Raw genomic sequence first — 24,378 nt, forward strand, 5'->3', positions numbered from 1 at the left:
ATGTTAGAGCATTTTAAAATTTATGCAAAGAGAGATATAATGCCGCGTCAAAAACGGATTAAACAGTTAGCAATCCAGAGATTAAAAATACAAATTCATTAATGTTATTGCTATAACTGTAAATTTTTTATTAAGTTAATGTGATTATAAAGTAATATATGTTCTAAATATTTTTAATCATTTGATAATAAACGTTCAATCACCCTGCTGCAGCCGCTGATGCTCGAACCTGTGACCTCTAAGAACAACATTGATTCACTGGGATATGTTAGTTCGTGCGCTATAACTAATTTGTTACAATGTAATGGTCAAAACAAAATTACAATCAAAATTTATAACTAATAATATAATTTACCTTGTACAAAAATCAGAATTGCTTTATTTTAATTTAAGTTACTTTTAAAAAGAATTAGAAGAAAATTAAATATTTAACTTGTTTATATTAATAAAAAGATGATTAAATATTTAACCTTAATTCATTTACATCCCTTGCTTAGACTGTCATCCTTATTGAAACCTAAACGTGGGTGCATCAACACATAGGGCTGAGGGCATGAGACCGGATAGGTTAAGTTTTCGGTCAATTTGATTCGATTCGAAAAGTGGACATCCTCTACTCGAATTCGACCTGATTCGAAACTCGACTCGAGTTATTGAGATAAATCCTAACATGACCCGATCCAACTTGAAGTAAATATATTTATGAAAAATAATTAATTTTATTCATGAAAATAAAGATCTAATTGAAAAAAGTAATATAAAGAGGGGTATTATTATAATATTCCCTTAATATAGAAGATATAATTATATTATTTTTCGGATAAAGTCGGGTCGGATAATTTTCATCTTTAAACCAAGTCCGATTTAAACCTATTTTTTTTTTTAAATTTAACCCAATCAATTCAGATTAGATCGAAACTCATCAGATTCAAATTCCATACTCATCCCTCTGAACATGATCTTTAAAGTAGGCTCTATTTCTGTTTGCTTTAATAGCCAAAAATGACCAAACAAGGCCCAATTATTCGTTTAATCTTATAATTTTCGTTTGGGCCAAGCCTAAACAAGGCATTGTTCAAGTTCCATGAAAATCTGCTAAAACCCAACCTTCGATTTCTTTTTCAACTGACAAAAGAATCGATTATTTTTAACACGAACAGATTTGAGGGGTGAATACATTTACAATTATTATTCATTGTAATTTCGGGGAAAATGGCTTCCTCCCCTCGCACTGTCGAAGAGATCTTCAAAGACTATAACGCTCGACGCTCTGCTCTTGTTCGTGCTCTCACTTACGGTAATTTTCTTCTTTCTGTGTAAACCCTAGATTTTCTTTCATTGGTTTCTTTTTCTTGGGATTTATTAATATGTTTATGTTTCCATCTGGTGCGGATCAGATGTTGATGATTTCTACTCGCAATGCGATCCAGGTTAGTTTTGGGTACTTTAACTTTTTGCCAGATTTTTTTAATTTTATTTGGTTGCCGAGAAAGTTGACTAGAAAATTGAGATGGCGATTCTTCTTCTTTTTTTTTTTTTGCTTCCGAGGCATTTAATTTTTGGAGTTACTGAGTAAGTCTTTATGTTATGGGATTTGTATACGCTTCGATTTTGAAGCTGAATTTCCCTTAATTGTGTCAATATGGTTTTTAGGTCATTAGATTTGCAATCTTTATCTCGATCATCTTCTTAAGCAAATTGCAAACAAGTTGCTTTTTTCTATTGGAAGTTAATGGTAATCAGAAGAAAATTCAGTTCGAACATTATATTTATGCCTTCGGATTATCATTTTTATATCTGCTATTCGATTTAGATGTGGGTTTGTTTTCTTTTTGTATTTTAGACTGTTTGAATTTCTGTTTGGGCACTGAGAAAAGATAGGAATTTATCCGTATACAAATACAGTTTTTCTGCATTTTCTTTTAGATACGAAATTGATCGTTAGGTACAAGTTCTGCTTTCTCTAGGCTCTCAAAAGTGCTACTTTTGAACTTTTTCACTGAAGTTTTATGTCTTTGAAATTGCTAGAACTTTTGTTTGGGTACTGAGGAAAGATTGGAATTTATTCGATTCCTGTGTTTCCTTTTAGATACTTGAATTAAGCTTCAAGTCAGAGTTTTGCTTTCCATAGGCTCTAAAATTTGTGATATTTGAATGCAGCTTTTAGAAACTCTTTTTAGTAATTTAATTTGTTGTTGCTCAGATAAGGAGAACTTGTGTCTTTATGGACACCCGAATGAGGCATGGGAGGTAGCTTTACCAGCTGAGGAAGTTCCACCCGAGCTCCCTGAGCCGGCCTTGGGCGTTAATTTTGCTAGAGATGGGATGAACCGTAAAGACTGGCTTTCACTGGTTGCTGTGCATAGTGATTGTTGGTTGGTCTCTGTGGCTTTCTACTTTGGAGCTCGACTTAATCGTAATGAGAGGTACTCTATTCCAATCCGACATCGATCTTTTCTTCTCTTGTATTGTGGATTTCATCATATCCTGCAACTGCATCGATATTGTCTTTATGATCCGTCTCTGCCCTAAATGGTTATATGTCTTATTCGTTGTGTTATACAAATGTCTATGATTTGCTATAAAATGAAAAAGAAGGCATAAAATGAGAAAAGGGTGTCTGAGTCTGAAATTTGATAAACTATCAAAATACTGATGTTGTTGTTGGAATGCTTTACTCACTTAAGTGTGAATGTTGGATATAAGTACGCATCTGACACGAATGTGTTCGAGCATTTGTACTTCACAGGAAGCGCTTATTTAGCATGATAAACGACCTTCCCACTGTTTTTGAAGTGGTAACTGGAAGGAAGGCAGTGAAAGAGAAACCCACGGTTGAAAGCGGAAGCAAATCCCGGAACAGCACTAAGGTGAACAATGAAAGCAATTCGACCTATTCAATTTGTACTCTGTGTCATCGTTGTTCTTTTTGCATGCTTGGTTTTTGTTTGTTAACCTTTTGCCTTTCGCCCTACAGAGGTCAATTGATGGACAGCCAAGAAGCAACCCTAGGTTGGCTGATAATAGTTATGAGGAGGATGAAGAAGAGCAGGGCGATACCTTTTGTGGGAACTGTGGAGGAGGATACAATTCCGATGAGTTTTGGATCGGTTGTGACAACTGTGAACGGTGGTACCATGGAAAATGTGTGAAGATAACACCGGCAAAGGCGGAAACAATTAAGTTTTACAACTGTCCTTCCTGTCAAAAGAAGGTAAGGCAATAGCCGTCAATGGAGGGGTTAACCCTGATTGGTTTTATTCACCGATGATGTTGTAAAGCAGCTATGTCGAATGAATGCGTAATTCTGTTGGTACGAGTTTATCCTTCCATCACAAGTCGATCACTTCGGTTCTTTAGGTACGTTAATAGTATGTAGTTTCATACATATGGATGATGCTTAGGATTTATAATCATGTTCGGTTTTCATGTTTCGGAATGGCTGATCCGATACCGATACCCTGACCGAGTAGGCTTCCTGTCTCATTTTCCCTTCATATGCACGTTAATTTACACTGTATTTATAAATTTCTGATTGAAGTTTGTATGTTTTGTGTTTTTGCTTTTTTAATTTCAATTTATCAGCGATTTAATATTTTTTTTAATTTTTCTTGAAGATTTTGAATGATTTCTTAATCTGTCATTTTATATGAATGTTTTTCGACTATTTTATTACCATTATATATAAAAATATATGAATAAAATAATATATACTGTAATATTAATGTTAATGTTTTTAGGGAATTAAATGAACAAAATATAAAACTGTTTTTTTTATAAAGATGAAACTAATACAAAGCACTAAAGTTTCTACTCAATCACAGATAGCACAGATGATTATGTTTTCTACTTATCATCCATCTTGTAATATTTTAGAAAATGTTCTTGATAATTATAAACAAGTAGGGGATGTAGCTCGGATGATAGAGCGCTCGCTTAACATGTGAGAGGTACGGAGATCGACGCTTGCATCTCCATTTTCAATATTTTACGATGACAAACATCCTCCATATGGTAAACTTGTTGGTATTAGTTCAAGCTTAGACCTAAAGAGCAGCAACTCCACTAAAAAGAGGATTGGATTTATCAACGGCGGTGTTGGCGGTCTCAAACTCCTCCGGGTACCTTAGACGAATCAAATACTTCTTTCCAACCTTGACCTCCTCCGAGTGGTGTTGTCAGTCTTATCGATCTCCGGTCCTAGATTTCAACATCCGTTCCTCGTGTGGGTTCCAAACCGCTTGGATTTCCCAAGGTTGCATGAACTTGACCACAAGGGCTGACCTTTTTGAAGCTTTTCATCCGAACACTGCCTTAAACGACATCGTTTCCGAGTGTTACCAGTCGTTGCAGCCAGGGTTCCGGTTCCGGTTGTGCTTCTTGTACTTGCAAGCTTGACCAATTTGCAAACGTTTTACTTGACGCCTGATAATTCGACCACCAACATGTTTGCTGTTGATAACTACTTGGGACCAGCTGATGAAGGCACGGTTTCTTGTATATTTTCAATTCAGATATGGTGGCTAGCATTGAAGGTAGGAGCAGAAAAAGTGGTGTGATTTTGAGTGTTTTAATCGGTGTTGGTTTGTGTATAGAAAATATCAGGATTCAAAGAAGAAGATCAGGAGCCTTGAGATGGGTAGTTTAACTGCTTCTCTGGGTTGACTAAATTTAGTGAAAAGCACTCACTTGATCAATTCACTTGGCATGTTATGAACCGTGCATGGTTTAAACTAGTATATTAAGTAGGTTATGGGCAGGGTTTCAAATCGCGGTCCCATTTTCGATCATTTTGAATTTATCGTGATTGCGGCCGTTACGGTGTTATTGGGCGCTATTGCGGGTGTAGCGGGTAACTCGGATGGCGGCTAAACTGCTATTTCGCGGACAAAATCACGTTTTCAGACCGTGATTTAAAATCATGGTTATAGGAATATGTACAACGGTCGACCAAGTCCTAAAAAATAACCTCCATTTCGGGTTTTTTTTGTTGCTCTCCCGATTTCGAGAGTTTTATCCTAATTAATCAGACTAATTCGCGTCCCACACTTGATTTTAATGAGTGAATCTTTCAATGAGAAATTTTCACATACACAAAATCTCGAATTTGAGAACTACTTAAACTATATCAAACTGATTATCTCTTTAATCAACACCATTAGTTAAATCGGTTCTCTCTTATTGCCCTAACAATGGCAACAATTGATGTTAGAATAGATTGAGAAATAGCAATCATATCAACGACAAATGCAGCTGATAAAACGATGACGACAAACGTAGCAGAGTAAACAATGACAAAAAATGCTGATTGTGGTTGTAATATTCGATTTTCGTTCGGTCTAATTTTTTTTAAGGCCTAAACTTTTTATTGAAGTTGATTTTGAATTATGAGATATTAGTGAATTGGAACAAATTTTTAAGCAAGATCCAAATATTTGCAGGATACGGTATCTTCTTGAGATAAAATCGGATTTCGATTAGTTTTTCAAGACATTTCAAAACGTCTCTATCAGAGATATCGAGAATTCAGATTATACTTATTTTAACGAAGACAACATGTGCAGAATATTATATAGGCGTCAAATACGAGAATTTAAATTTAATTTGAACTTTCAATTATTTCATTGATTATTTATAACTAAATTCAACTTTATTTTTCCATTATTTATTTAGAGCAATTTGGATCTGATCCTCTGTTTCTCTCTGTTCTTTATCTTCCTCTTTTCAAATGTTTTAAATTCTCTGCTTCAGATCTCATCGAACTGTTTTTTCCCCTTTTTTATTCTATCGTCTCTTTCTCAGCATTCAGTTTTGACTCGCGATTGAAAGATATAATCTCCACCGTTTGACCCACTCTCGATTCGTTAATCTTGCATCGTTCGATCTGAGCCACCATGGCGGCCGCGAACGCTCCCATCGCCATGAAGGAGGTCTTAACTGTAAGTATTGTTGTTTCAGTCTCATTTCCCTCGCTCTTCGTATTCGGTTCAATCGGGTTTTTTATAGAAAATTCAGCTGGATTATACTTAATGATCGGTTTGCAAGCTTAATCGAATACTTCATAAACTTTTCAGATTTGATATCTGTAAAAATTGCTTAGATCTGTTTGTAATAGCGAGAATGTTTAGTGATCCGAATGATGATATCTGTTTGCAGTTGCCGAGCGTTGGTATTAATCCTCAATTTATCACATTCACGAATGTAACTATGGAATCTGATAAGTACATTTGTGTGAGAGAAACCGCTCAGCAAAATAGTGTTGTGATCATCGACATGAGCATGTCGATGCAACCCTTGAGAAGGCCTATTACAGCGGATTCTTCTCTTATGAATCCGAGTTCAAGAATCCTTTCTTTGAAAGGTCAGTTTCCTTAACTACCAGCGATTACTAGTTACTTATATTGGAGCACATGCTATGTCGCAAATTGATCCTGATTATATAACATTTTTGGTATTGATTAGAGGGCTGTATATTAATTTGTTTTTCTTATTCTATGGTGAATCAAACAACCAAGTTCTGTATGAGATTTTTCTTTATCTAATACTTTTTGCCCAAAAAATTGTTCTAAATGCCACTGAAGCTTCTTTCGTTTAATGTTTGCTACTTGCTCTTTGCTTTCTAATATGAACAATGAATGTTATACTGTATCCATTAACTGGTAGGTGACTAGGTCCCTCTGCTTATGGCTGTGTGAACAATGATATGTGTAGTAGCCAACCTGTTTTCTATCGAATACTGTTTGGATGTATTTTTGCATCAATTTTTTTAGTTTCCGGAACAGTAGCCCTGCGCTGACGAGTGCAAGCATCCACTTATAGTGGAATTTACTTTGATTTGAAATGCAAGTCAAGAAGTACTTATATTCCTTTAATGAAAGTAATTAACGGGAGAAGTAGATTAAATATCTCTACATTAATTTAATGCCTTCTTTAGTTTTTATTATTTATCTGTTCTTTTATGCTCACTGAAATGACATTGCTTTTGTAGCTCAACTACCGGGAACAACTCAAGATTACTTGCAAATATTTAACATAGAGATGAAAGCGAAAATTAAATCACATCAGATGCCTGAACCAGTAAATTCATTTATTGTCTCTTTTATTTTTATTTTCTAATTTTTTGTAATGGTTCCATTAGGTTATGTCATTAGCTCTCTGCCTCCACATTCTTTATTTTTCTGTAATAGTGAACTTGATTGCATGAGCTTAGAAAAATGTCCTTGGTTCATGTTCAGGTTGTATTTTGGAAATGGATCAGTGTAAAAATGCTTGCTCTGATCACACAAACCTCTGTGTATCATTGGTCAATTGAAGGTAAGAAATTATTCCGTTAACTTATATAGTATCACATGCAGCCGTGTCTTGTTCAGTTCTAAAAGGTTGATCTATTTTGAATATACTTTTATCTATTATATAATACTTTTTATGTTATGTGTCTCATTGCATCTTATTCCTTGCAGGTTATTCTGAACCAATTAAGATGTTTGAGAGAACCGCTAATTTAGTCAACAATCAGATAATAAACTGTAAATGCGACCCGTCGGAGAAGTGGTTGGTTTTGATTGGAATTGCCCTCGGTGCGCCTGAGGTATGTGATTATTTTTCTTTTTCTTTTTGATGATTGTTGCTTGAATATTGCAACATGCAAGTAATTTTTTTATGCCAATAACAGAACTTTTGAAATAATATATTCTAGCTGTTTCGTTGTCCATAATTCAAACTACAAAAGTGAACACTGTGAATTAATTTATAACCATATAAGTGAATTATTTTGTTTCTTACGATGTCCTCTAAGATTTGCATCCCTTTAACCCACTCTCCCCTTTTTTCTTTGCCCCTGTCTTTGCTCCATTATCTCTATACTGTCAGAATAGTTCCTTGCATAATCACTATTAGTTATAAAATTCCTTGCATAATCACTATTAGTTATAAAATTCTCTCTTTAGGAAATTATTTTGCTGTACTATATAGTTCTGATTTTGATCCCTGTCTTGTCTCCTTCAGAGGCCACAATTGGTGAAGGGGAACTTGCAACTTTTCTCTGTTGATCAACAGCGTAGTCAAGCCCTTGAAGCACATGCTGCTTCATTTGCACAGTTGAAGGCAATGGGATTTCTTGAACTTCCTTCCCTAAGTATTATTATTATACCTTGATCAAACTAGCTACATATTGTATATGCATGTTTGTGTTGAGCAGGTTCCAGGAAATGAGAATCCTTCCATTCTTATTTCTTTTGCTACCAAGAGTTTTAATGCTGGTCAGGTTCTGTCAAAGTTGCATGTCATTGACCTTGGTTCTCAGCCAGGTCAGGTTGCTATGATGTCTGTAATACTTTTGTTATCTCATTGTTATGTACGAAGGGATACTGAAGGTCTTTCTGCACAAATACAAAAAATGAAAAATAAAATTAGAAAGTAAAAGAATTTTCCATTGCCTCTTCAAGTAGCTGAATAATCAAGAGTACAATCTGAAAGTACTTTTAGCTTTGTCTAGATCAGATGTTTGGGACATTACTTTATAAATTTGTGGGGTTTAATTCAGTACTAGTAGAAATTTATCTGTAGCATTCTAAATCATGATCAAGACTAGTTAAAATTCTGATGGGGTCATTTGGCTGTGAATTAACTATTCTTCTTCAAACATAGGACTTACGAGATTGTGTTTTATGTCCTATAGTTCTATTCCATTCGAAATCTTTTAACAGAACATCTAATATGGCAGGTAGGCCATAATTTTCAAAGAAACAGGCAGATCTATTCTTCCCACCAGATTTTCAAGATGATTTTCCAGTCGCAATGCAGGTAGCATAATTTCCTTGATTTTGAACATTTTTCTTGGCAACCTATGTTACCCAGACTTGGCACTTTAGGGTGCCTTACCATTGTTGGAACGGTCTGACACGGATTCCAATACGAGATACGGATCAGACCCTTTAAAAACTGGCGGACATGGGTGAAAAAGGGGAGGAAAGAAAAAGAAGAGAAAAACCAGAAGGAAAAAGAAAGAAAGACAAGGGGAGGAGAGAGAAAATAGTTAGATTAAACTCTCGTAAATCAAGGGGGAGAAAATATTTATGAAAATAAAAAAATTAAGAAGTAAAATTGGCTAATTTAGGGAAATATTGTGAATTTTTTTGGGGAAAAATAAGAATACACGAAAATTATTTAGAGAAATAAGATGGAATCTATTGTGTTTGGCAAATTCGTTCTCAGATGAATATGACTTTTCCAAAGTCGCCATCTATTTAGATAATTTTTTAACATGGCTGCCAGTGATTTTGTCGAAGTAATGGGAAGCTGCCGATAACTTTGGGGCAAACCAGACAGTAACTAAATTTAATAAACATAAAAAATCTGACAGTGACTAAATTGTATAAACCAAAAAATCAGACAGTGACTAAATTGAATGAAAATATAGATTGGAACATAATAAGTTACTTTGCCCAAAAATAAATACGTGCGCTTATGTGTGAGAGGCATGTTGTTAGCACAAATAGTGTCGGATGGCGGTGGCTCATGAGTGCCTTGACTCTAATCACTCGTTGACATTAAGGTAAAAAGGTTATATTTGAACACTTGAAAGAGTCAACTATCCGGCTGATGTGAGATATTGCTTATTTACAATCCTAAATTAAATATATATATATATATATATATATATATATATATATATATATTTAACTCTCGCTGAGTGATTAGAGTCAAAGTCCTCAGCGAGTCACAGCCCGGCCCAGTGCATGTCTTTCTTTTTGGAACGATAAACTTATTTTAATCCAATTCAATTTTGTTCATTTATTCTCAATTCATTTTCTTCATATATTTTAGTCCCTGTCTGGTTTTTTTGTTCTTCCAATTTAGTCCCTGCTTGATTTATCCCAAAGTCGTCGGCAATTGCGCATGACTCTTACGAAGCTGCTGACGACTTTCATGGTAGAATTTTCTTTATCCCCAGCAAACTCAAAGGATGACTTTGGCTAACAAGTAGTTATTTGGGGATGACTTTGGCTAACAAGTAGTTATTTGGGGATGACTTTGTCAAACACTATAGATTTTAGTCTATTTCCCTAAACAATTTTCGTGATTCCTAATTTCCTATATTTTTTTGGTTTTTTTACAATATTTACTTAAATAAGCCAGAAAAATCTCTAAGATGAGTAAAGTAAAAATGAAGGTTAAAGAAAAGCATCAGAATAAAATTGATAATGGTTAAAATGGGTGTTCAAAGTACTTGCTTGTGTTCAAAATTTTGACAGTGTTCCCGTGTCCTTACTCCGTAATTTTGAAACTTGATGTGTCTGGCACTTGGATCCTTGCCCGTGTCTGACACCTGGATCCTTGCCCGTGTCTGACACCGTGTCCTGAGTCCAGGTAATGTAGTCTGTAACTCTTTCAAAAATTTGTTTTAGTGCATATACTAAGACAAGTTTCTTTTAATTGGCAGATATCACACAAATACAGTTTGATCTATATTATCACCAAGCATGGGCTGTTGATTGTTTATGATCTAGAGACAGCAACCGCTGTATACAGAAATAGAATCAGCCCAGACCCTATATTTTTAACCTCTGAAGCTTCAGCGGCAGGAGGCTTTTATGCCATCAACAGGCGGGGTCAGGTGTTGCTGGCTACTGTAAATGAGGCAACAATAGTGCCATTTGATAGCGGCCAAGTATGTTTTTGTGCCTTTTCTGTTTTGTTTTCTGGTATCACTAAGGTGAGACAAGCAGGCTTACAACTTTTTGTGTTTGTTTTCTGCTTCAGTTGAACAATTTGGAGCTTGCTGTCAATCTGGCTAAAAGAGGAAACCTTCCTGGTGCAGAGAACCTGGTAAGTGGATTTATTTGTGTATAGTTTGGTCTATGGTTTGTGGATCTTTGCATGGGATGTCGACTTTGAAGAAAGAGCCTGATATATCAACTAAGAGCTATACCTTTTGTGTTTGCTTTCTTCATGGATTTTGGGATTTCTTCAGTCCTGCTACAATGCTGAGATTGAAGATATGTTTTTCTCTTGTTTATTGATTTCCTTTAATGCCAATTATTGGTTGTGTTTTTGCATTTGAACTGCATAATCTTATTTTTGACATATTTTGCTGCATGTTGTTAGCAATAATACATATCCTCAATTATTCAGTTTTATCTTTTATTTTATTTAGATCCTTAACTTTGTTATTTCAGTATAAATAGGGTCCTGATTTGTGGTTTTGGAGATCTCAGGTTGTCCAACGTTTTCAAGAGTTGTTTGCTCAGACAAAGTATAAAGAAGCTGCTGATCTTGCAGCGGAGTCTCCACAGGGGATCCTTCGCACACCTGATACTGTTGCCAAGTTTCAGGTCGTATTTGCTTTTCCTTTTTTTATCATGCGAGTTCTGGTTTCTATGTTTCTGTTGATTTTATCTGAGGCAGAAATGTTTATTTTAATGCTGCAGAGTGTACCTGTGCAAGCTGGGCAGACTCCACCTCTGTTGCAGTACTTTGGCACACTTTTAACTAAAGGGAAGCTTAATGCATTTGAGTCATTGGAATTATCTCGACTTGTGGTAAACCAAAACAAGAAGAATCTTCTAGAGAACTGGCTAGCTGAAGATAAATTGGAATGTAGTGAGGAACTTGGAGATCTTGTGAAGGTTTTATTTATACTCACTAGAATATAATTGTATTTGTATCTTATTCAATTGTGTCTAAATTTTTTAAAAAAGTGTATTATTTTTTTGTTCGAATTTCATTTTGCTTTTTTTGTAGACTGTGGATAATGATCTTGCACTTAACATATATATTAAAGCTAGGGCAACTCCTAAAGTTGTTGCAGCTTTTGCAGAACGGAGGGAGTTCGACAAAATCTTGATCTACTCAAAGCAGGTGGTTGCCACGTTTTCCTTTTTGTTGGCATTTTCTGGTGTGATTGTTGTGTGATTTATCTTTTTACAGCATACCAAGATGGGAACATTTCTCCCATGTGTTTTTACATTCCTATAAATGTTTGCATAAATATTCATGAATAAATTGTTTCCTCAGGTTGGATACTCTCCTGACTATTTGTTCCTTCTGCAAACAATTCTTCGTACAGATCCACAGGTTTGTTTCTCTTTTCTGTAGTCCTTAGTTTTTGAGGTGTTGAAAAAGGCTTATGTGAATGATTGATAAATATGCTCAGTTATATTAAATCTTTTCACTAAAGCCCCCTTTTATTGTTTGCCAACCAATAGCTAATTTTATGAAATTTTCGATGGGATTTATCTTTTTAATTTTCATGGACAAATGGGATATCTCTTGCTTTACATGCAGGGTGCTGTTAATTTTGCACTGATGATGTCTCAAATGGAGGGAGGTTGTCCAGTTGATTACAACACTATTACAGACCTTTTTCTTCAGGTCTGATGCTTATTGATTTGGTTGTGAAAATAACCTTACGTTTCTATACAAATCACATGATATTGTTTTCTTTGGGTATCTGCTTTTCCTCAGAGGAACTTGATACGGGAGGCTACGTCATTTCTTTTAGATGTTTTGAAGCCAAATCTGCCAGAGCATGCTTTTCTACAGACAGGTTATTTCTTTGATATGTCGGAAGGAACTTACCTATTTGTATATCCAATATGACGAGTTTGATAATGGTGCATCTACTGTGATGAACCACTCTCCTGATGCATGGGATCATATGCAGTTCAAAGATATTATTGTCAAAGTTGCTAGTGTCGAGCTATATTACAAGGCCGTCCACTTCTACTTGCAAGAACATCCTGATCTCATCAATGATATGCTGAATGTGCTTGCGCTTCGTGTGGATCACACTCGTGTTGTAAGGTTCCACTCTGGCAGAAAGTCTAATATTGAAAAAAACAGACTTCCTCTATTATTACATTAATACATTTTGGGTCCACAACTATTTTCTTCTGGAATTTCAGGCTGGTCATCTGTGGCTTGTGAAGCCGTACATGGTTGCTGTTCAGAGCAACAATGTGTCGGCAGTGAACGAGGCATTGGATGAGATTTATGTAGAGGAAGAAGATTATGATAGATTGAGAGAATCAATTTATTTGCATGATAATTTTGATCAAATTGGACTTGCACAAAAGGTGGAATACTGTTTTTCTTATATATTGTTTCACTGTTGGGTTTGTTTCTGATATCATTTCCGATTTGCTTGTGTAGCTTGAGAAACACGAGCTGCTTGAAATGAGGCGTGTTGCTGCATATATTTACAAAAAGGCAGGCAGATGGAAGCAGTCCATTGCCTTGTCGAAGAAGGACAAACATTACAGAGATGCAATGAAAACAGCTTCACAGTCTGGTGAACGTGAACTTGCCGAGGAGTTGCTTGTTTACTTCATTGAACAGGTACTCGACTCGTTTGTAAATATGTAAAATAGTATTTGCTTACTGATAGATGGTATAAAGCATTATTCCTTATTGGCCAACTGCTACTCCAATCATGTTAATTTGCTTCCTTCCACTTGTTCCTTTAGGGTGCAAACAAAGTAATGTTTTTCAACACAATATTTCTTGAAGTATCTGAGAACGTATTTATGGACATGGTTATGGGGCTATTACCCTTTAGGGACCTTTCAAATAAATGGAAAAACTTAGAGAAACGTAAATATACCTTAGTCAGGCACACATTTGTATCCCACACTCACATTCGAGTCTGAGTAGTATTGACTATAAGTACAAAGCCATTGTACTTGATAACCAGTGGTTAGCATAGCACTTGTTTTGCAGTGTGATGGTCTTATGTCTGGTATTTTCGATATAATGTTGGTTATTGTTGTGAACCGGACTTGATTTCGGTGTTGACATTCTCTTTGTACAGGGAAAGAAGGAATGCTTCACATCGTGCCTCTTTGTCTGTTACGACTTGTTTCGACCAGATGTTGCTCTTGAGCTTGCCTGGATTAACAATATGATCGACTTTGCATTCCCGTATCTGCTGCAGGTGATTTCTGTTCTCCACTGTCTTCAGTATTATCATTTAGTTGCGGTTTTATTAGCTGGAAGGCTTCGATTGTCTAAGTGCGACTTCTTGTTTTACCCTTTTTTTAGTTTGGAGAGGTTCTTATATCGAGATTATTTTGTTTGAACCTTTTTCAATTGTCTTTGATTTTACATTTTCTCGAAGTTTTTTCCTGACTGATGAGAGTACATGCCTAATGCTGCAGAACATGTATGCTCAGTTGCTACCTCTTGCATTGCCTGCACCGCCAATGCCGGGTATGGGCGGTGGATTTGCGCCTCCACCACCACCCATGGGAGGATGGGAATGGGAATGCCTCCAATGCCACCTTACGGCATGCCACCAATTGGCACCAGTTATTAACCCGCCACAGGTTTGATTGAAAGGTTTTTAGCCGAGTCGAACCCGGAAAGGACTTCAATTTCTTAGTTCCAATTATGGCAACTTCCATCAGGCTTTTGAATAATTTTTTTTGTAGAAAGAAGCATTATTTTGGCTGCTGGCAAGAAGGTAAGCCGAGGATTTTTATCATAATGCATATTTGTAATTTGTGGTATTTTCGTTTGATGAGGTCCTTGGAATTCACCCAGCAGCAGTATATACGAAAACACTTTCATTGTTCCTTCTTTTGCTTCATTCATCTTTCCCCCTAATTTGAAACAGAATTTTGTTTATGATAATTTTTTAGGGTTACTTTTCATTGATATATTTTGTTGGCTTTAATAGAACAGTGCAGATTTTGTACATTTTGGAACATGTATTCTTTCCTAATTTGATTCTTGTATACATAAATTTTGATTTTAATGCCCTGTGATTATATATTTCGGTTTAAATTTAACAAATTATCAATGTTGAATCATTTTGTGTGGTATTGGAATTCATTCTCAATTATATTATTCAAAATGAAAAATAATTGGATTTATAGTAAAAACATGTTCCGCTGAAATGATTTTTTTTAACAATTAGTGTTATAGTTGACTTCCTCGACAATATATGAAGCCTTAATTAGTTCATCATCGCCATCAATATCAGAAACACTAACAAACCAATACCAAAAAAAACCTATACTCGAGCATTGCAGTACCAGGAAAATACATGTATCCAACAACTATACTCAGCTTTGCAATGCCGAAAATATACACATCCGGTAATCATACACCGAGGCCAACCTTTATACAAGGTCTCATGGCAGGGAAGAGGAAACATGGTTAAAATAAATTATCCTCATTTCAAGCATTTTGATGTCCAAACCTAGCATTTTGGTTATGTTGTTTTCGCATATATATAAGGTAATCGGTCGACATGTTATTGGGTTAACTGGCAGATAGAGATTTGCTTTAGGAACACCGTCAAAGGCTACCCCAAAACCCCAATCTATAGTGTGGGTGAAGATGCTATCTCTTCGGGGTTGACCGTTATGGTCTTGACTAGTTACCTGGAGGATCAGGCTGTGGATAAGAATTAATTTGTGGCTTGCAGATAGAAATATGTTTTAGAAACACCATCAAAAGGCTACCCCACAACCCCAATCTACAGTGTGGGTGAAGATGCTATCTCTTCGGGGTCAACCGTTATGGTCTCGACTTGTTTACCTGAAGGACCAGGTTGTGGCTGAGAATTGATTTGTGTTTGCTTATTTTCTGAATAGACAATGGTGACTAGAGCTGGCTCGGCAGGGAAACATCCCTTTCAACTTTTCAAGTGCCGCATGGACTAATAATCGAGTAAACTAAAGCTAATTCCCAGTTTTCACAGCTGAAGAAAACTTGCATAATAATGGCAAAAGGACAGAAATAAGCAATCTGATCAGCCTAGTCACTAACTATATGCTTCCCTAAATTCAATCTAAGCCACAATCTTCCGTAATTACGTATTACCAAAGCATTCGCAACTTTATGCAAACAAAAACAGTAAAAAAAAATCAACATGCTCCCAATAAGATCAAAATGGTTCATCAAAGGCAACAACGAAAATCCTTCTTAAAAGTAAAGTATCCATGAAGCAACGCGAAATCTAAAGAACAAGAGATCGGAATTACTGGCTTCCAAAGAAATTAGATTACTTAGATCTTTGCCTCATCTTTCTTCTCTTCCTCTTCAACCTCCTCATACGCTTCTTCTTCCACTGAAAATTACCCCCAAAAAAAAAAGCAAACCCATTTCAATATTTCGATCAAAGAACAATTGAGAAAAAAAAAATCAAAAATGAAAATCGTGATAGGAAATTAGGTTTGCACCTTAGCTCTCATGACGAAAAGACTTCGAAATCGATCTCTTTTCGCAGCTCCGAATCACTGGTTTTGCTTCCTTCTTCAAAGCCTGCGACGAAAGTGAGGAAATGAAAGCCGGGGCTTTGAGATTATATAGAGAGAAGCTTGAAACCCTAAACCGCCTAAAGGCCGTCGTTGTTTGATAAGGCTAGGGTAATTGGACTTTTAGTCTTTATTGGGTTATGCTGACCTTCTTAGCCCAAAATCAAATTTTCTTCAAATAATTTAATTTATTCCATTTATTATCTATTCTAAATACAAAATTTTTATATATTTAAATACATAAATATAAAAAAATTAAAACTAAAGAACACAATTTTTTACTGATTAAATACATTAAATAAATATTATAATGTAATCTAATTCACTCAATTTATAACATTATTTTATTGAAGGATCAATTTATAACATTAAAATATAAATTACAATACAAATCGCTTCAATAGTTAAATGTATTATCGTTATCTTTAAATGTTTACGACGTTTACGAAAATATTCTAATGTCAATTATCAAATGATTGAAAGTCGTTTAAACATGAATTATTTTATAATTATTTTATATTAATAAAATATATATATTGAATGGGTAAAGAGGATGTTCTTAAATTTAAGTAACTATATATCTCAAATTATTAAAAAAAGAGCTAGAGGAAATTACTCGTTTAATGGTTAGACTATTTGTTTTGGTTTATTTTAGTGTTTAAACTTTTAATTTCTTTAAAATTATACATAAATTTTAGTTTTTATTTTATTTTATTTTATTATCCAGTTTAAAATTTAACATTAATTTTTTGTTAAAAAACTGAAAGTCTAGGTACTAAAATGAACCAAAACTAATAATTTAACTATTAAACGTGTTAAATTTTTAACGACAGATACTAAAATTAAATAAAAATTAAACGTTAGATATAAATTTAAAAAAATTAAAAATTTAAGTACTAAAACGAACTAAACTAATAGAAAAGTATTTTGAATACCTCAAGAATGATTACTTTTGTAATGCTTATATAGTGAATACAACTCCAGTTGGATGTCGAGCAGCTTAATAAATTTTAACTTTCATAGCGGTTTTCACGCTAAATGGATACTTGATTGACAGCTGAGTCAGCATTAACAGCGATGCATATTCTTCAATAAAATAATAATATAGGTACTAAATGCGTAGTTTACCCAAGAAGACTTCTCGTTCTCTGTTAACTTGGCAACGTTACCGTTTTCGTTCAAAACGCGAAAAGGCAATAGGGAAGACGAATTGTTCGTTGAGCAAATTCATCGAGCACATGGTGGCATTTCACAATAATGGCAAATCCAGACGGTCCAAAAACAAAATCACTACTCGAACAAATCAGTGTAAGCAAAAGCTTTTCCACAAATATAATTTACAAGGAAAAAAAACTTTTTTGTTTGTGGTTATTGAGTTACAATGACAGGAATGTTCTGATGAACAAACGCATCTGATTCAACTCGGAGAGAAGTTCTACAGAGCGGGCAACTCGACTCAGCCCTGAGCCACCTATCAACACACTCGGGGTGATAGCGATGGCGACAACAAGGCAAGACCTTAACTTTCTCGCCATCAGCAAACACTCCAAGGCATATACAAAATACAACACTCGCTCCCGCGAGTCGCCACGGTTATCCGCAACGCATTGATTGTTTCGGGGTCCAGACATCGAGGCTTCCGCAAAGGAGGCGCGTGGTAGGTCGATGATTGATACATGCATCACAAGGCTCACATCAAAGGAAGAAGTAATAACTCTTCCAAATGATTTACTCGTCCAAGCATTGGAAAAGAAGATCAGAACAGAAACAGACTTACGACGACTTTTTGAATGGGATCCTGATCTTATTTAGTCAAGATGTCTTCTGGAGATACGACCGTCTGTCTCTTATCTTTCTAACGGTTCTTCAATCGCATCAATCCGATATCGGGAACTCAAGGTATGGCTATTTTACTGAAGACGGTGCATGCAGAAAATCCTATACGAGATTAATACGGGATATTGTAAATATTACGAATTTTCAATATTTTTATTGATTATTTATAATATAACTTAATATAGAATGATGCATTATCTTTAAGGATTAGATTTATTATTTTATTAGGAATTAAAGTTTGGTTAAAAATATTATCTTTAGTTATTATTATTTTATTAGGAATTAGAGTTAAGATATTTTTAGTTTATTATTATTTTATTCATTAGTTATTTAGGACCTTTAAAACTCAGCCCCTATATAAAGTAGGCTTCATTAAACTTTGTAATGGAAGATTTCTTTGATTAATAATACAACGAGAGTTCATTTTTGTAAGTGTTGACTGTCTTGTGCCTTCGAAGCTTCTTCTCCTTGAGTTCTTTCAAGTTCTTGTGAGGGAGATTAATCTTCACACTCCAATTTACCTTTTCATCGCGACTATGAGGGTTGGTTGGAGCCATATTATCGTGTTTGCCTTTTCATTGCGACTAGGAGGGCTCGATAGGACATTATCCATCGATTTTCCACATATCCATCCACGTCATCAATCATCTTTACCTTTCACCTTCATAAGGGGGATCTTTTGATTTCTTGGTTATTTTATTTTATTTACAATTCTTTTATCTTTTCTTTATCTTTTTTTTAATCTTATTTTTAATCTTGTTTCCATCACCAAAAAGAAACCCTAAAGAACCCTATCTATTACCGCCACTTTCCCCATTCATCCCTTATTGTTCTTCATCGAGTCTAGATCTTTTCTAGGTTTGATTCTTCAACAAGAGCAACGTTCATCAATCCGCCACCGCTTCCCTATCAATTGGTATCAGATTTGGGCCGATTCTTGGAAAGAAACAAGCAATCTTGTTTGTTCTTGCACACAACACCGTCAAGGTACCTCAACGGAGCTAGTTCAGAGAAGATTCATCGTTTCAGGTTATTTTTATTTAATTTTAATTTAGATTCAAATCCTTCTTGTTAGTTTGTTACTTTTTTTTTCAAAAAAAAAAACAAAAAAAACAAAAAAAAAACAAAAATGCCAAAAATTCAAAAAAATTGAAAACGAAGATATTTAGGCTTGATTTTCTCCAGATATCATATTCGCCTTAAGTTTAATCTCCAGTACAAAATTCACTTCGATCAGAGTTCATTAGATCCTTCAAATACAACATTTAAGTTTTATCGGCAGATTCAGTATAGAATATTGTCGAATTTCTTTAAAATTTTACAGGAGGAATTTTGTGGTGAAAATTTCCAGATTGAAACTCCATATATTGGAGATAATTCTCACAAAAAATCAGATTTTTTGGAGATCAAGAACAACTTCGAACAAAGCGATCAAGAAAAACAGATTGTTTGAGGACTCACCGTTCAACAGAGTCTACTAGATACTACTGAAGGTATTTGGTTCTGAAATTTTACAGGTGGTTTTTTGACGCATCGAAAGACATTCAAGAAGTTTTCCATAATTTTTGGATATCGGTAACCCCCTCAAAAACGTTGCTCAAGTTGATCCAGCGTTTTCTAGGTTTTCTGGTTTGATCCTTTTTTTCTTTGACTCTTAGTGCTTTAGGTTCTTTTGTTTTTCCGTGTTATTGTTCTTTTGCATTATCTAACACATTATCTTCCTTGTTTTAGTAGGACTAAAGAGTTTGCATACTTCTTCCTTCTTTGCATTCTCGTTCTCTTGGAGTCTAACCTTTGTTTGGCCTCTTAGAACTTTTAAGTTTTTTTCTTATCGCCTTTGCTAGTAATCAAACTCCGATACGAACTGTGGAAGACTACTTGGTAAAGTGAGTTTTAAAGAGTACAAGATCGGCTTACTTGCCTCTCGTTGTGTTACTTTCTTGGAGTGACTTGTGAGGTTTCTTGCTTTGTTGAATTTTCTTCATTTTATTTTTATTTTACTTTAAAATTTTCTTTTTAGTGTTATGATTTCAAGATGGGCGACAATAACAACAAGATACTTACGACTATCTTAGCCACACTTACCCGACTCATGACTCAAGTTGAAAGATTTGATGAAATCGTGAGAGAACGAAAAAAACCACAACTGGATCTACCAAACCAGAATCCAAGACCAAACAATGCTGAACTTTTGGTACCCGGGCGAGAACAACCACATTTTCAAGCACCCGAACTCTTTGCAAAACCAAAGTTCACGATCCCGTCTTTCAAAGGAGACAATGATTCGGACAGGTACATCGATTGTGAAGGAAAAGTTGATCTCATGTTCGCATACCATGACTGCCCCCAAGCTAAACAAGTTCCCCTCATCACCATGCAATTCGAAGGATATGCTCGAACTTGGTGGATGCAAACAAGGAAAAAGATCCAGAACTTCCAAATTCCAACAATCACTTCTTGGACCGACCTCAAACAAACCATGAGTAAGCGATTCATATCGACACATTATACACTAGAAGTTAAACTACGACTACACCGACTTCGACAAGGTAGAAGTTCAGTTGAAGACTACTATAAGGAGATGCAGTCCTTACTCAATAGGGCTAATATAACCGAAAAAGAAGCGGTCACCATGTCAAGATTCGTCGTCAGCTTAAACTCAAACATCACTGATCTTCTTGATCTACATGGGTACGAAAACCTTGAAGATACACTAAAGAAAGCAATGAAAATCGAAGCACAAATCCAAAGGAGATTCCGATTCAGAGAAAATTACCAAGGTATTTCATCCTCTTACCAAGGTAATCCTTCAAATCCTTCCTCATCTTCTACTCCATCTTCTCTGAAAAAGCCAAGAGATGACAAACCTGACAAGGAGAAAGAACGACCAGCAAATAATGACACACTTCCAGTCCCTAAAGATCAAATAATAATTTGTGAGGAGGTAGGGAAAGCAAAAAAAAAAGAAAAAGTTGAGAAAGAGGCAAAAGCAAAAGAGGTCACTAGTTATAAAAGCCAAAAGAATAATGACCCATGGGAGGCGAGTGAACCTAAATGTGAGAAGAAAAGAGTGACTCAAAATCTATGTGTGAGCACAAAAGAATTGAGAGATAACCTTCTTTACAAACAACCTTGCATCCTTGTTCGCTTTAGGGAATCAATTGTTTCGATTTCTAACATTAACAAGGATTTGCCTAGTGTGTTTTCATCTCTTTTACAGTATTTTCGAGAAGTGTTAGGTGGTCTACCTAACGAACTACCACTGAAAAGAGGAAAATAATGCCAAACCAATCTAATTCAAGGTTCTATCATACCTCATCAAACATACAATCTCGAAGAAACCAAAGAGTTGGATTTGTTACAAAAAGGCTACATCCAGGAAAGCCTTAGTCGTGAAGCCGTATTAATGAAGAAACATGATTTGAACAACTCTACAGGCTTTATAGTTCGTGCACAGGAAATCCATGTAAATGATGAAATAGTAAAAGAAACACGAGACTGGCCCACACCATCTTCCATAGCCAATAGTTGTCGAATAATATTAGGTGACCCTCCTGACGGGTTACCACCTGAAAGCCCTAATCACTATGCCATATCAATGAAGAGTCACGATTTACGGGAGTCCAAATGTAAGTATTTTATTACTCATTTTAATGACATTGTAACATACTTCTTCTCCCTCTTACAAGGAAAGGCTCGTGAAGTTGTCATCCATACTAAACACAACTCCTTTAAGTGCGTAACAAACCGAGGTAAGCAAAACACATTAGACGATGCACTACCACGAAGGTATACTCTTAAGCATGTTACTATTCCAAGAATTGAACATATAAAATATGTATATCACGATAACTCGGATATTTTTGATATTTCTACCCATACTTTTAAAAGTGCTTTTAATGAGCTTTATCTTGTATATGAGTTTCCTTGCCAACTAAACAGGTTCTACAGTCCACAAAGCTCCTCCCGGGAATCATTAATTCATGAACCCCACTTAGGAGACTTAAGGGATTACTTTAACAAACCAGTTGACATGGTTTTTAAACACTCATTCTCGCCACACACAATAAAACCATGGAGAAATTATCCGAAATAATCATACATAAAGCCAACAGTGGCCGGCGCCATGTTGAATTTCAACCAAAACATCAGATTACAAGACTTGTATGTAAAAGAGGATTTCAAGACTTCAAGAAATCAGTTCCTACAAAGAAGAAACCTCGACTAAAATGCATAAAGACACATCACATTGATCCTGGTAAATGTTTCACAAGTTTTTATTTCAACACATCTAAATCTCTTTCTTTTGGATTTTCAGATTCGATGATGAATCCTTTTGAGGAGTGGGGGAATGATAAATGCACCAGAGTCCATAATACATGCTTCTTTGGACTAATGTTTCTACTCGAACCTATTAGAAGAACAAAGTCTCGAATATTCAAAGCATATCTATTCGGTAAGTATAATGTGAATGAATCATTAAACGATTCTAATGTTGCTCCCTTTAATGTTTTAGATTCGGGGTCGAATCTTTTTGAAGAAAGGGAGGATGATACATGCATCACAAGGCTCACATCAAAGGAAGAAGTAATAACTCTTCCAAATGATCCACTCATCCAAGCATTGGAAAAGAATATCAGAATAGAAGCATACTTATGACGACTTTTTGAATGGGATCCTGATCTTATTTAGTCAAGATGTCTTCTGGAGATACGACCGTCTGTCTCTTATCTTTCCAACGGTTCTTGAATCGCATCAATCCAATATTGGGAACTCAAGATATAGCTATTTTTCTGAAGACGGTGCATGCAGAAAATCCTATATGGGATTAATACGGGATATTGTAAAATATTACGAATTTTTAATATTTTTATTGATTATTTGTAATATAACTTAATATAGGATGATGCATTATATTTTATGATTAGATTTATTATTTTATTAAGAATTAAGGTTGGGTTAAAAATATTATCTTTAGTTATTATTATTTTATTAGGAATTAGAGTTAAGATATTTTTAGTTTATTATTATTTTATTCATTAGTTATTTAGGACCTTTAGAACTCAACCCATATATAAAGGAGGCTTCATTAAACTTTGTAATGGAAGATTTCTTTGATTAATAATACAACAAGAGTTCGTTTTTGCAAGTGCTGATTGTCTTGTGCCTTCGAAGCTTCTTCTCCTTGAGTTCTTTAAAGTTCTTGTGAGGGGAGATTAATCTTCACACTCCAATTTGCCTTTTCATCGCGACTAGGAGGGTTGGTTAGAGCCATATTATCGTGTTTGCATTTTCATTGCGACTATGAGGGTTCGATAGGACATTATCCATCGATTTTCCACATATCCATCCACGTCATCAATCATCTTTACCTTTCACCTTCATAAGGGAGATCTTTTGATTTCTTGGTTATCTTATTTTATTTGCAATTCCTTTATCTTTTCTTTATCTTTTTTTAATCTTATTTTTAATCTTGTTTCCAGCACCAAAAAGAAATCCTAAAGAACCCTATCTATTACCGCCACCTTCCCCATTCATCCCTTATTGTTCTTCATCGAGTCTAGATCTTTTCTAGGTTTGATTCTTCAACAAGAGCAACGTTCATCAATCCGCCACCGCTTCCCTATCAGTGATGGTTCGTGTGGATGAAGAAAGCTGCATAGCCACCGAGCGTAGATGAAGATGTGACCGAAGATAAAGACGATGGCGAAGAAGACGGTACGGCCGTGGATTTGGAATTCGCGGTCGTCGAGGTCGGCGTAGTGCCAGTGGAAAGGCTGAGCTGACGCCATTTTTGGGTAAGTGAATGTATCAAAGTTTCTATGACAGTGGAAGTGGATTGTCAGCTGGGAAGTGAATATAAGCCCTTTTCCTTCACACATTGTTTTGAAAACCAGACCGGACCGGTCGGTTCAATCGGGAACTGTTGTCTAGTCTGATTCAATCTAAACCGGTTGAACTATTACTAGTGAACCGGCCAGAACCACTGAACCGTTCAAACTGGATCGACTGAAAACCGAAAAAAACGGGAAATTTTGTTTTTTTTTTTTAATTTTTTTAAAAAAAAATTAAACCAAACGTCGTTTGTTAAACGAGCCAAGTCGAACTTGAGTATTGCTGAGCTCGACTCGAACTTGAAAACTTTAAAAGTAAGCTAAACTCCACTCAAACTCACAAGTTAAAAATTATCAAGTTCAACTCGAACTCGAAATATAATATTGAAACTTGAACTCAAAAAGGCTTGAACTAAAAAAAATTTAGAAGCTCAATTGAAGCCTAA

General features: G+C 35.3%; 1 protein-coding gene, 1 long non-coding RNA gene and 2 pseudogenes across 2 annotated transcripts; 2 read left to right on the plus strand and 2 right to left on the minus strand.

The window, feature by feature from the left end:
• Positions 1–1,131: 1,131 nt before the first annotated feature.
• On the plus strand, positions 1,132–3,354 carry LOC120151713 (PHD finger protein ALFIN-LIKE 2-like). The gene is made up of 5 exons (XM_039164092.1): positions 1,132–1,297; positions 1,398–1,430; positions 2,204–2,426; positions 2,750–2,870; positions 2,978–3,354. Exons 1-5 carry the CDS (start codon positions 1,213–1,215, stop codon positions 3,224–3,226), a joined length of 711 nt encoding a protein of 236 aa, XP_039020023.1. The 5' UTR covers positions 1,132–1,212; the 3' UTR covers positions 3,227–3,354.
• A 2,341-nt stretch (positions 3,355–5,695) lies between these two features.
• Positions 5,696–14,596, plus strand: LOC120151819 (annotated as a pseudogene).
• Positions 14,597–15,862: 1,266 nt separating this feature from the next.
• Positions 15,863–16,295, minus strand: LOC120151717. The gene is made up of 2 exons (XR_005518640.1): positions 16,188–16,295; positions 15,863–16,075 (listed from the first exon to the last, which is right to left on the minus strand). It is a non-coding gene; the product is annotated as an uncharacterized LOC120151717 (long non-coding RNA).
• Positions 16,296–17,630: 1,335 nt separating this feature from the next.
• Positions 17,631–23,905, minus strand: LOC120151820 (annotated as a pseudogene).
• Between the last annotated feature and the right edge of the window lie 473 nt (positions 23,906–24,378).

The sequence above is a fragment of the Hibiscus syriacus genome, unplaced genomic scaffold (assembly GCF_006381635.1).
Source record: "Hibiscus syriacus cultivar Baekdansim isolate YM2019G1 unplaced genomic scaffold, ASM638163v2 tig00111069_pilon, whole genome shotgun sequence".
Taxonomy (NCBI): domain Eukaryota; kingdom Viridiplantae; phylum Streptophyta; class Magnoliopsida; order Malvales; family Malvaceae; genus Hibiscus; species Hibiscus syriacus.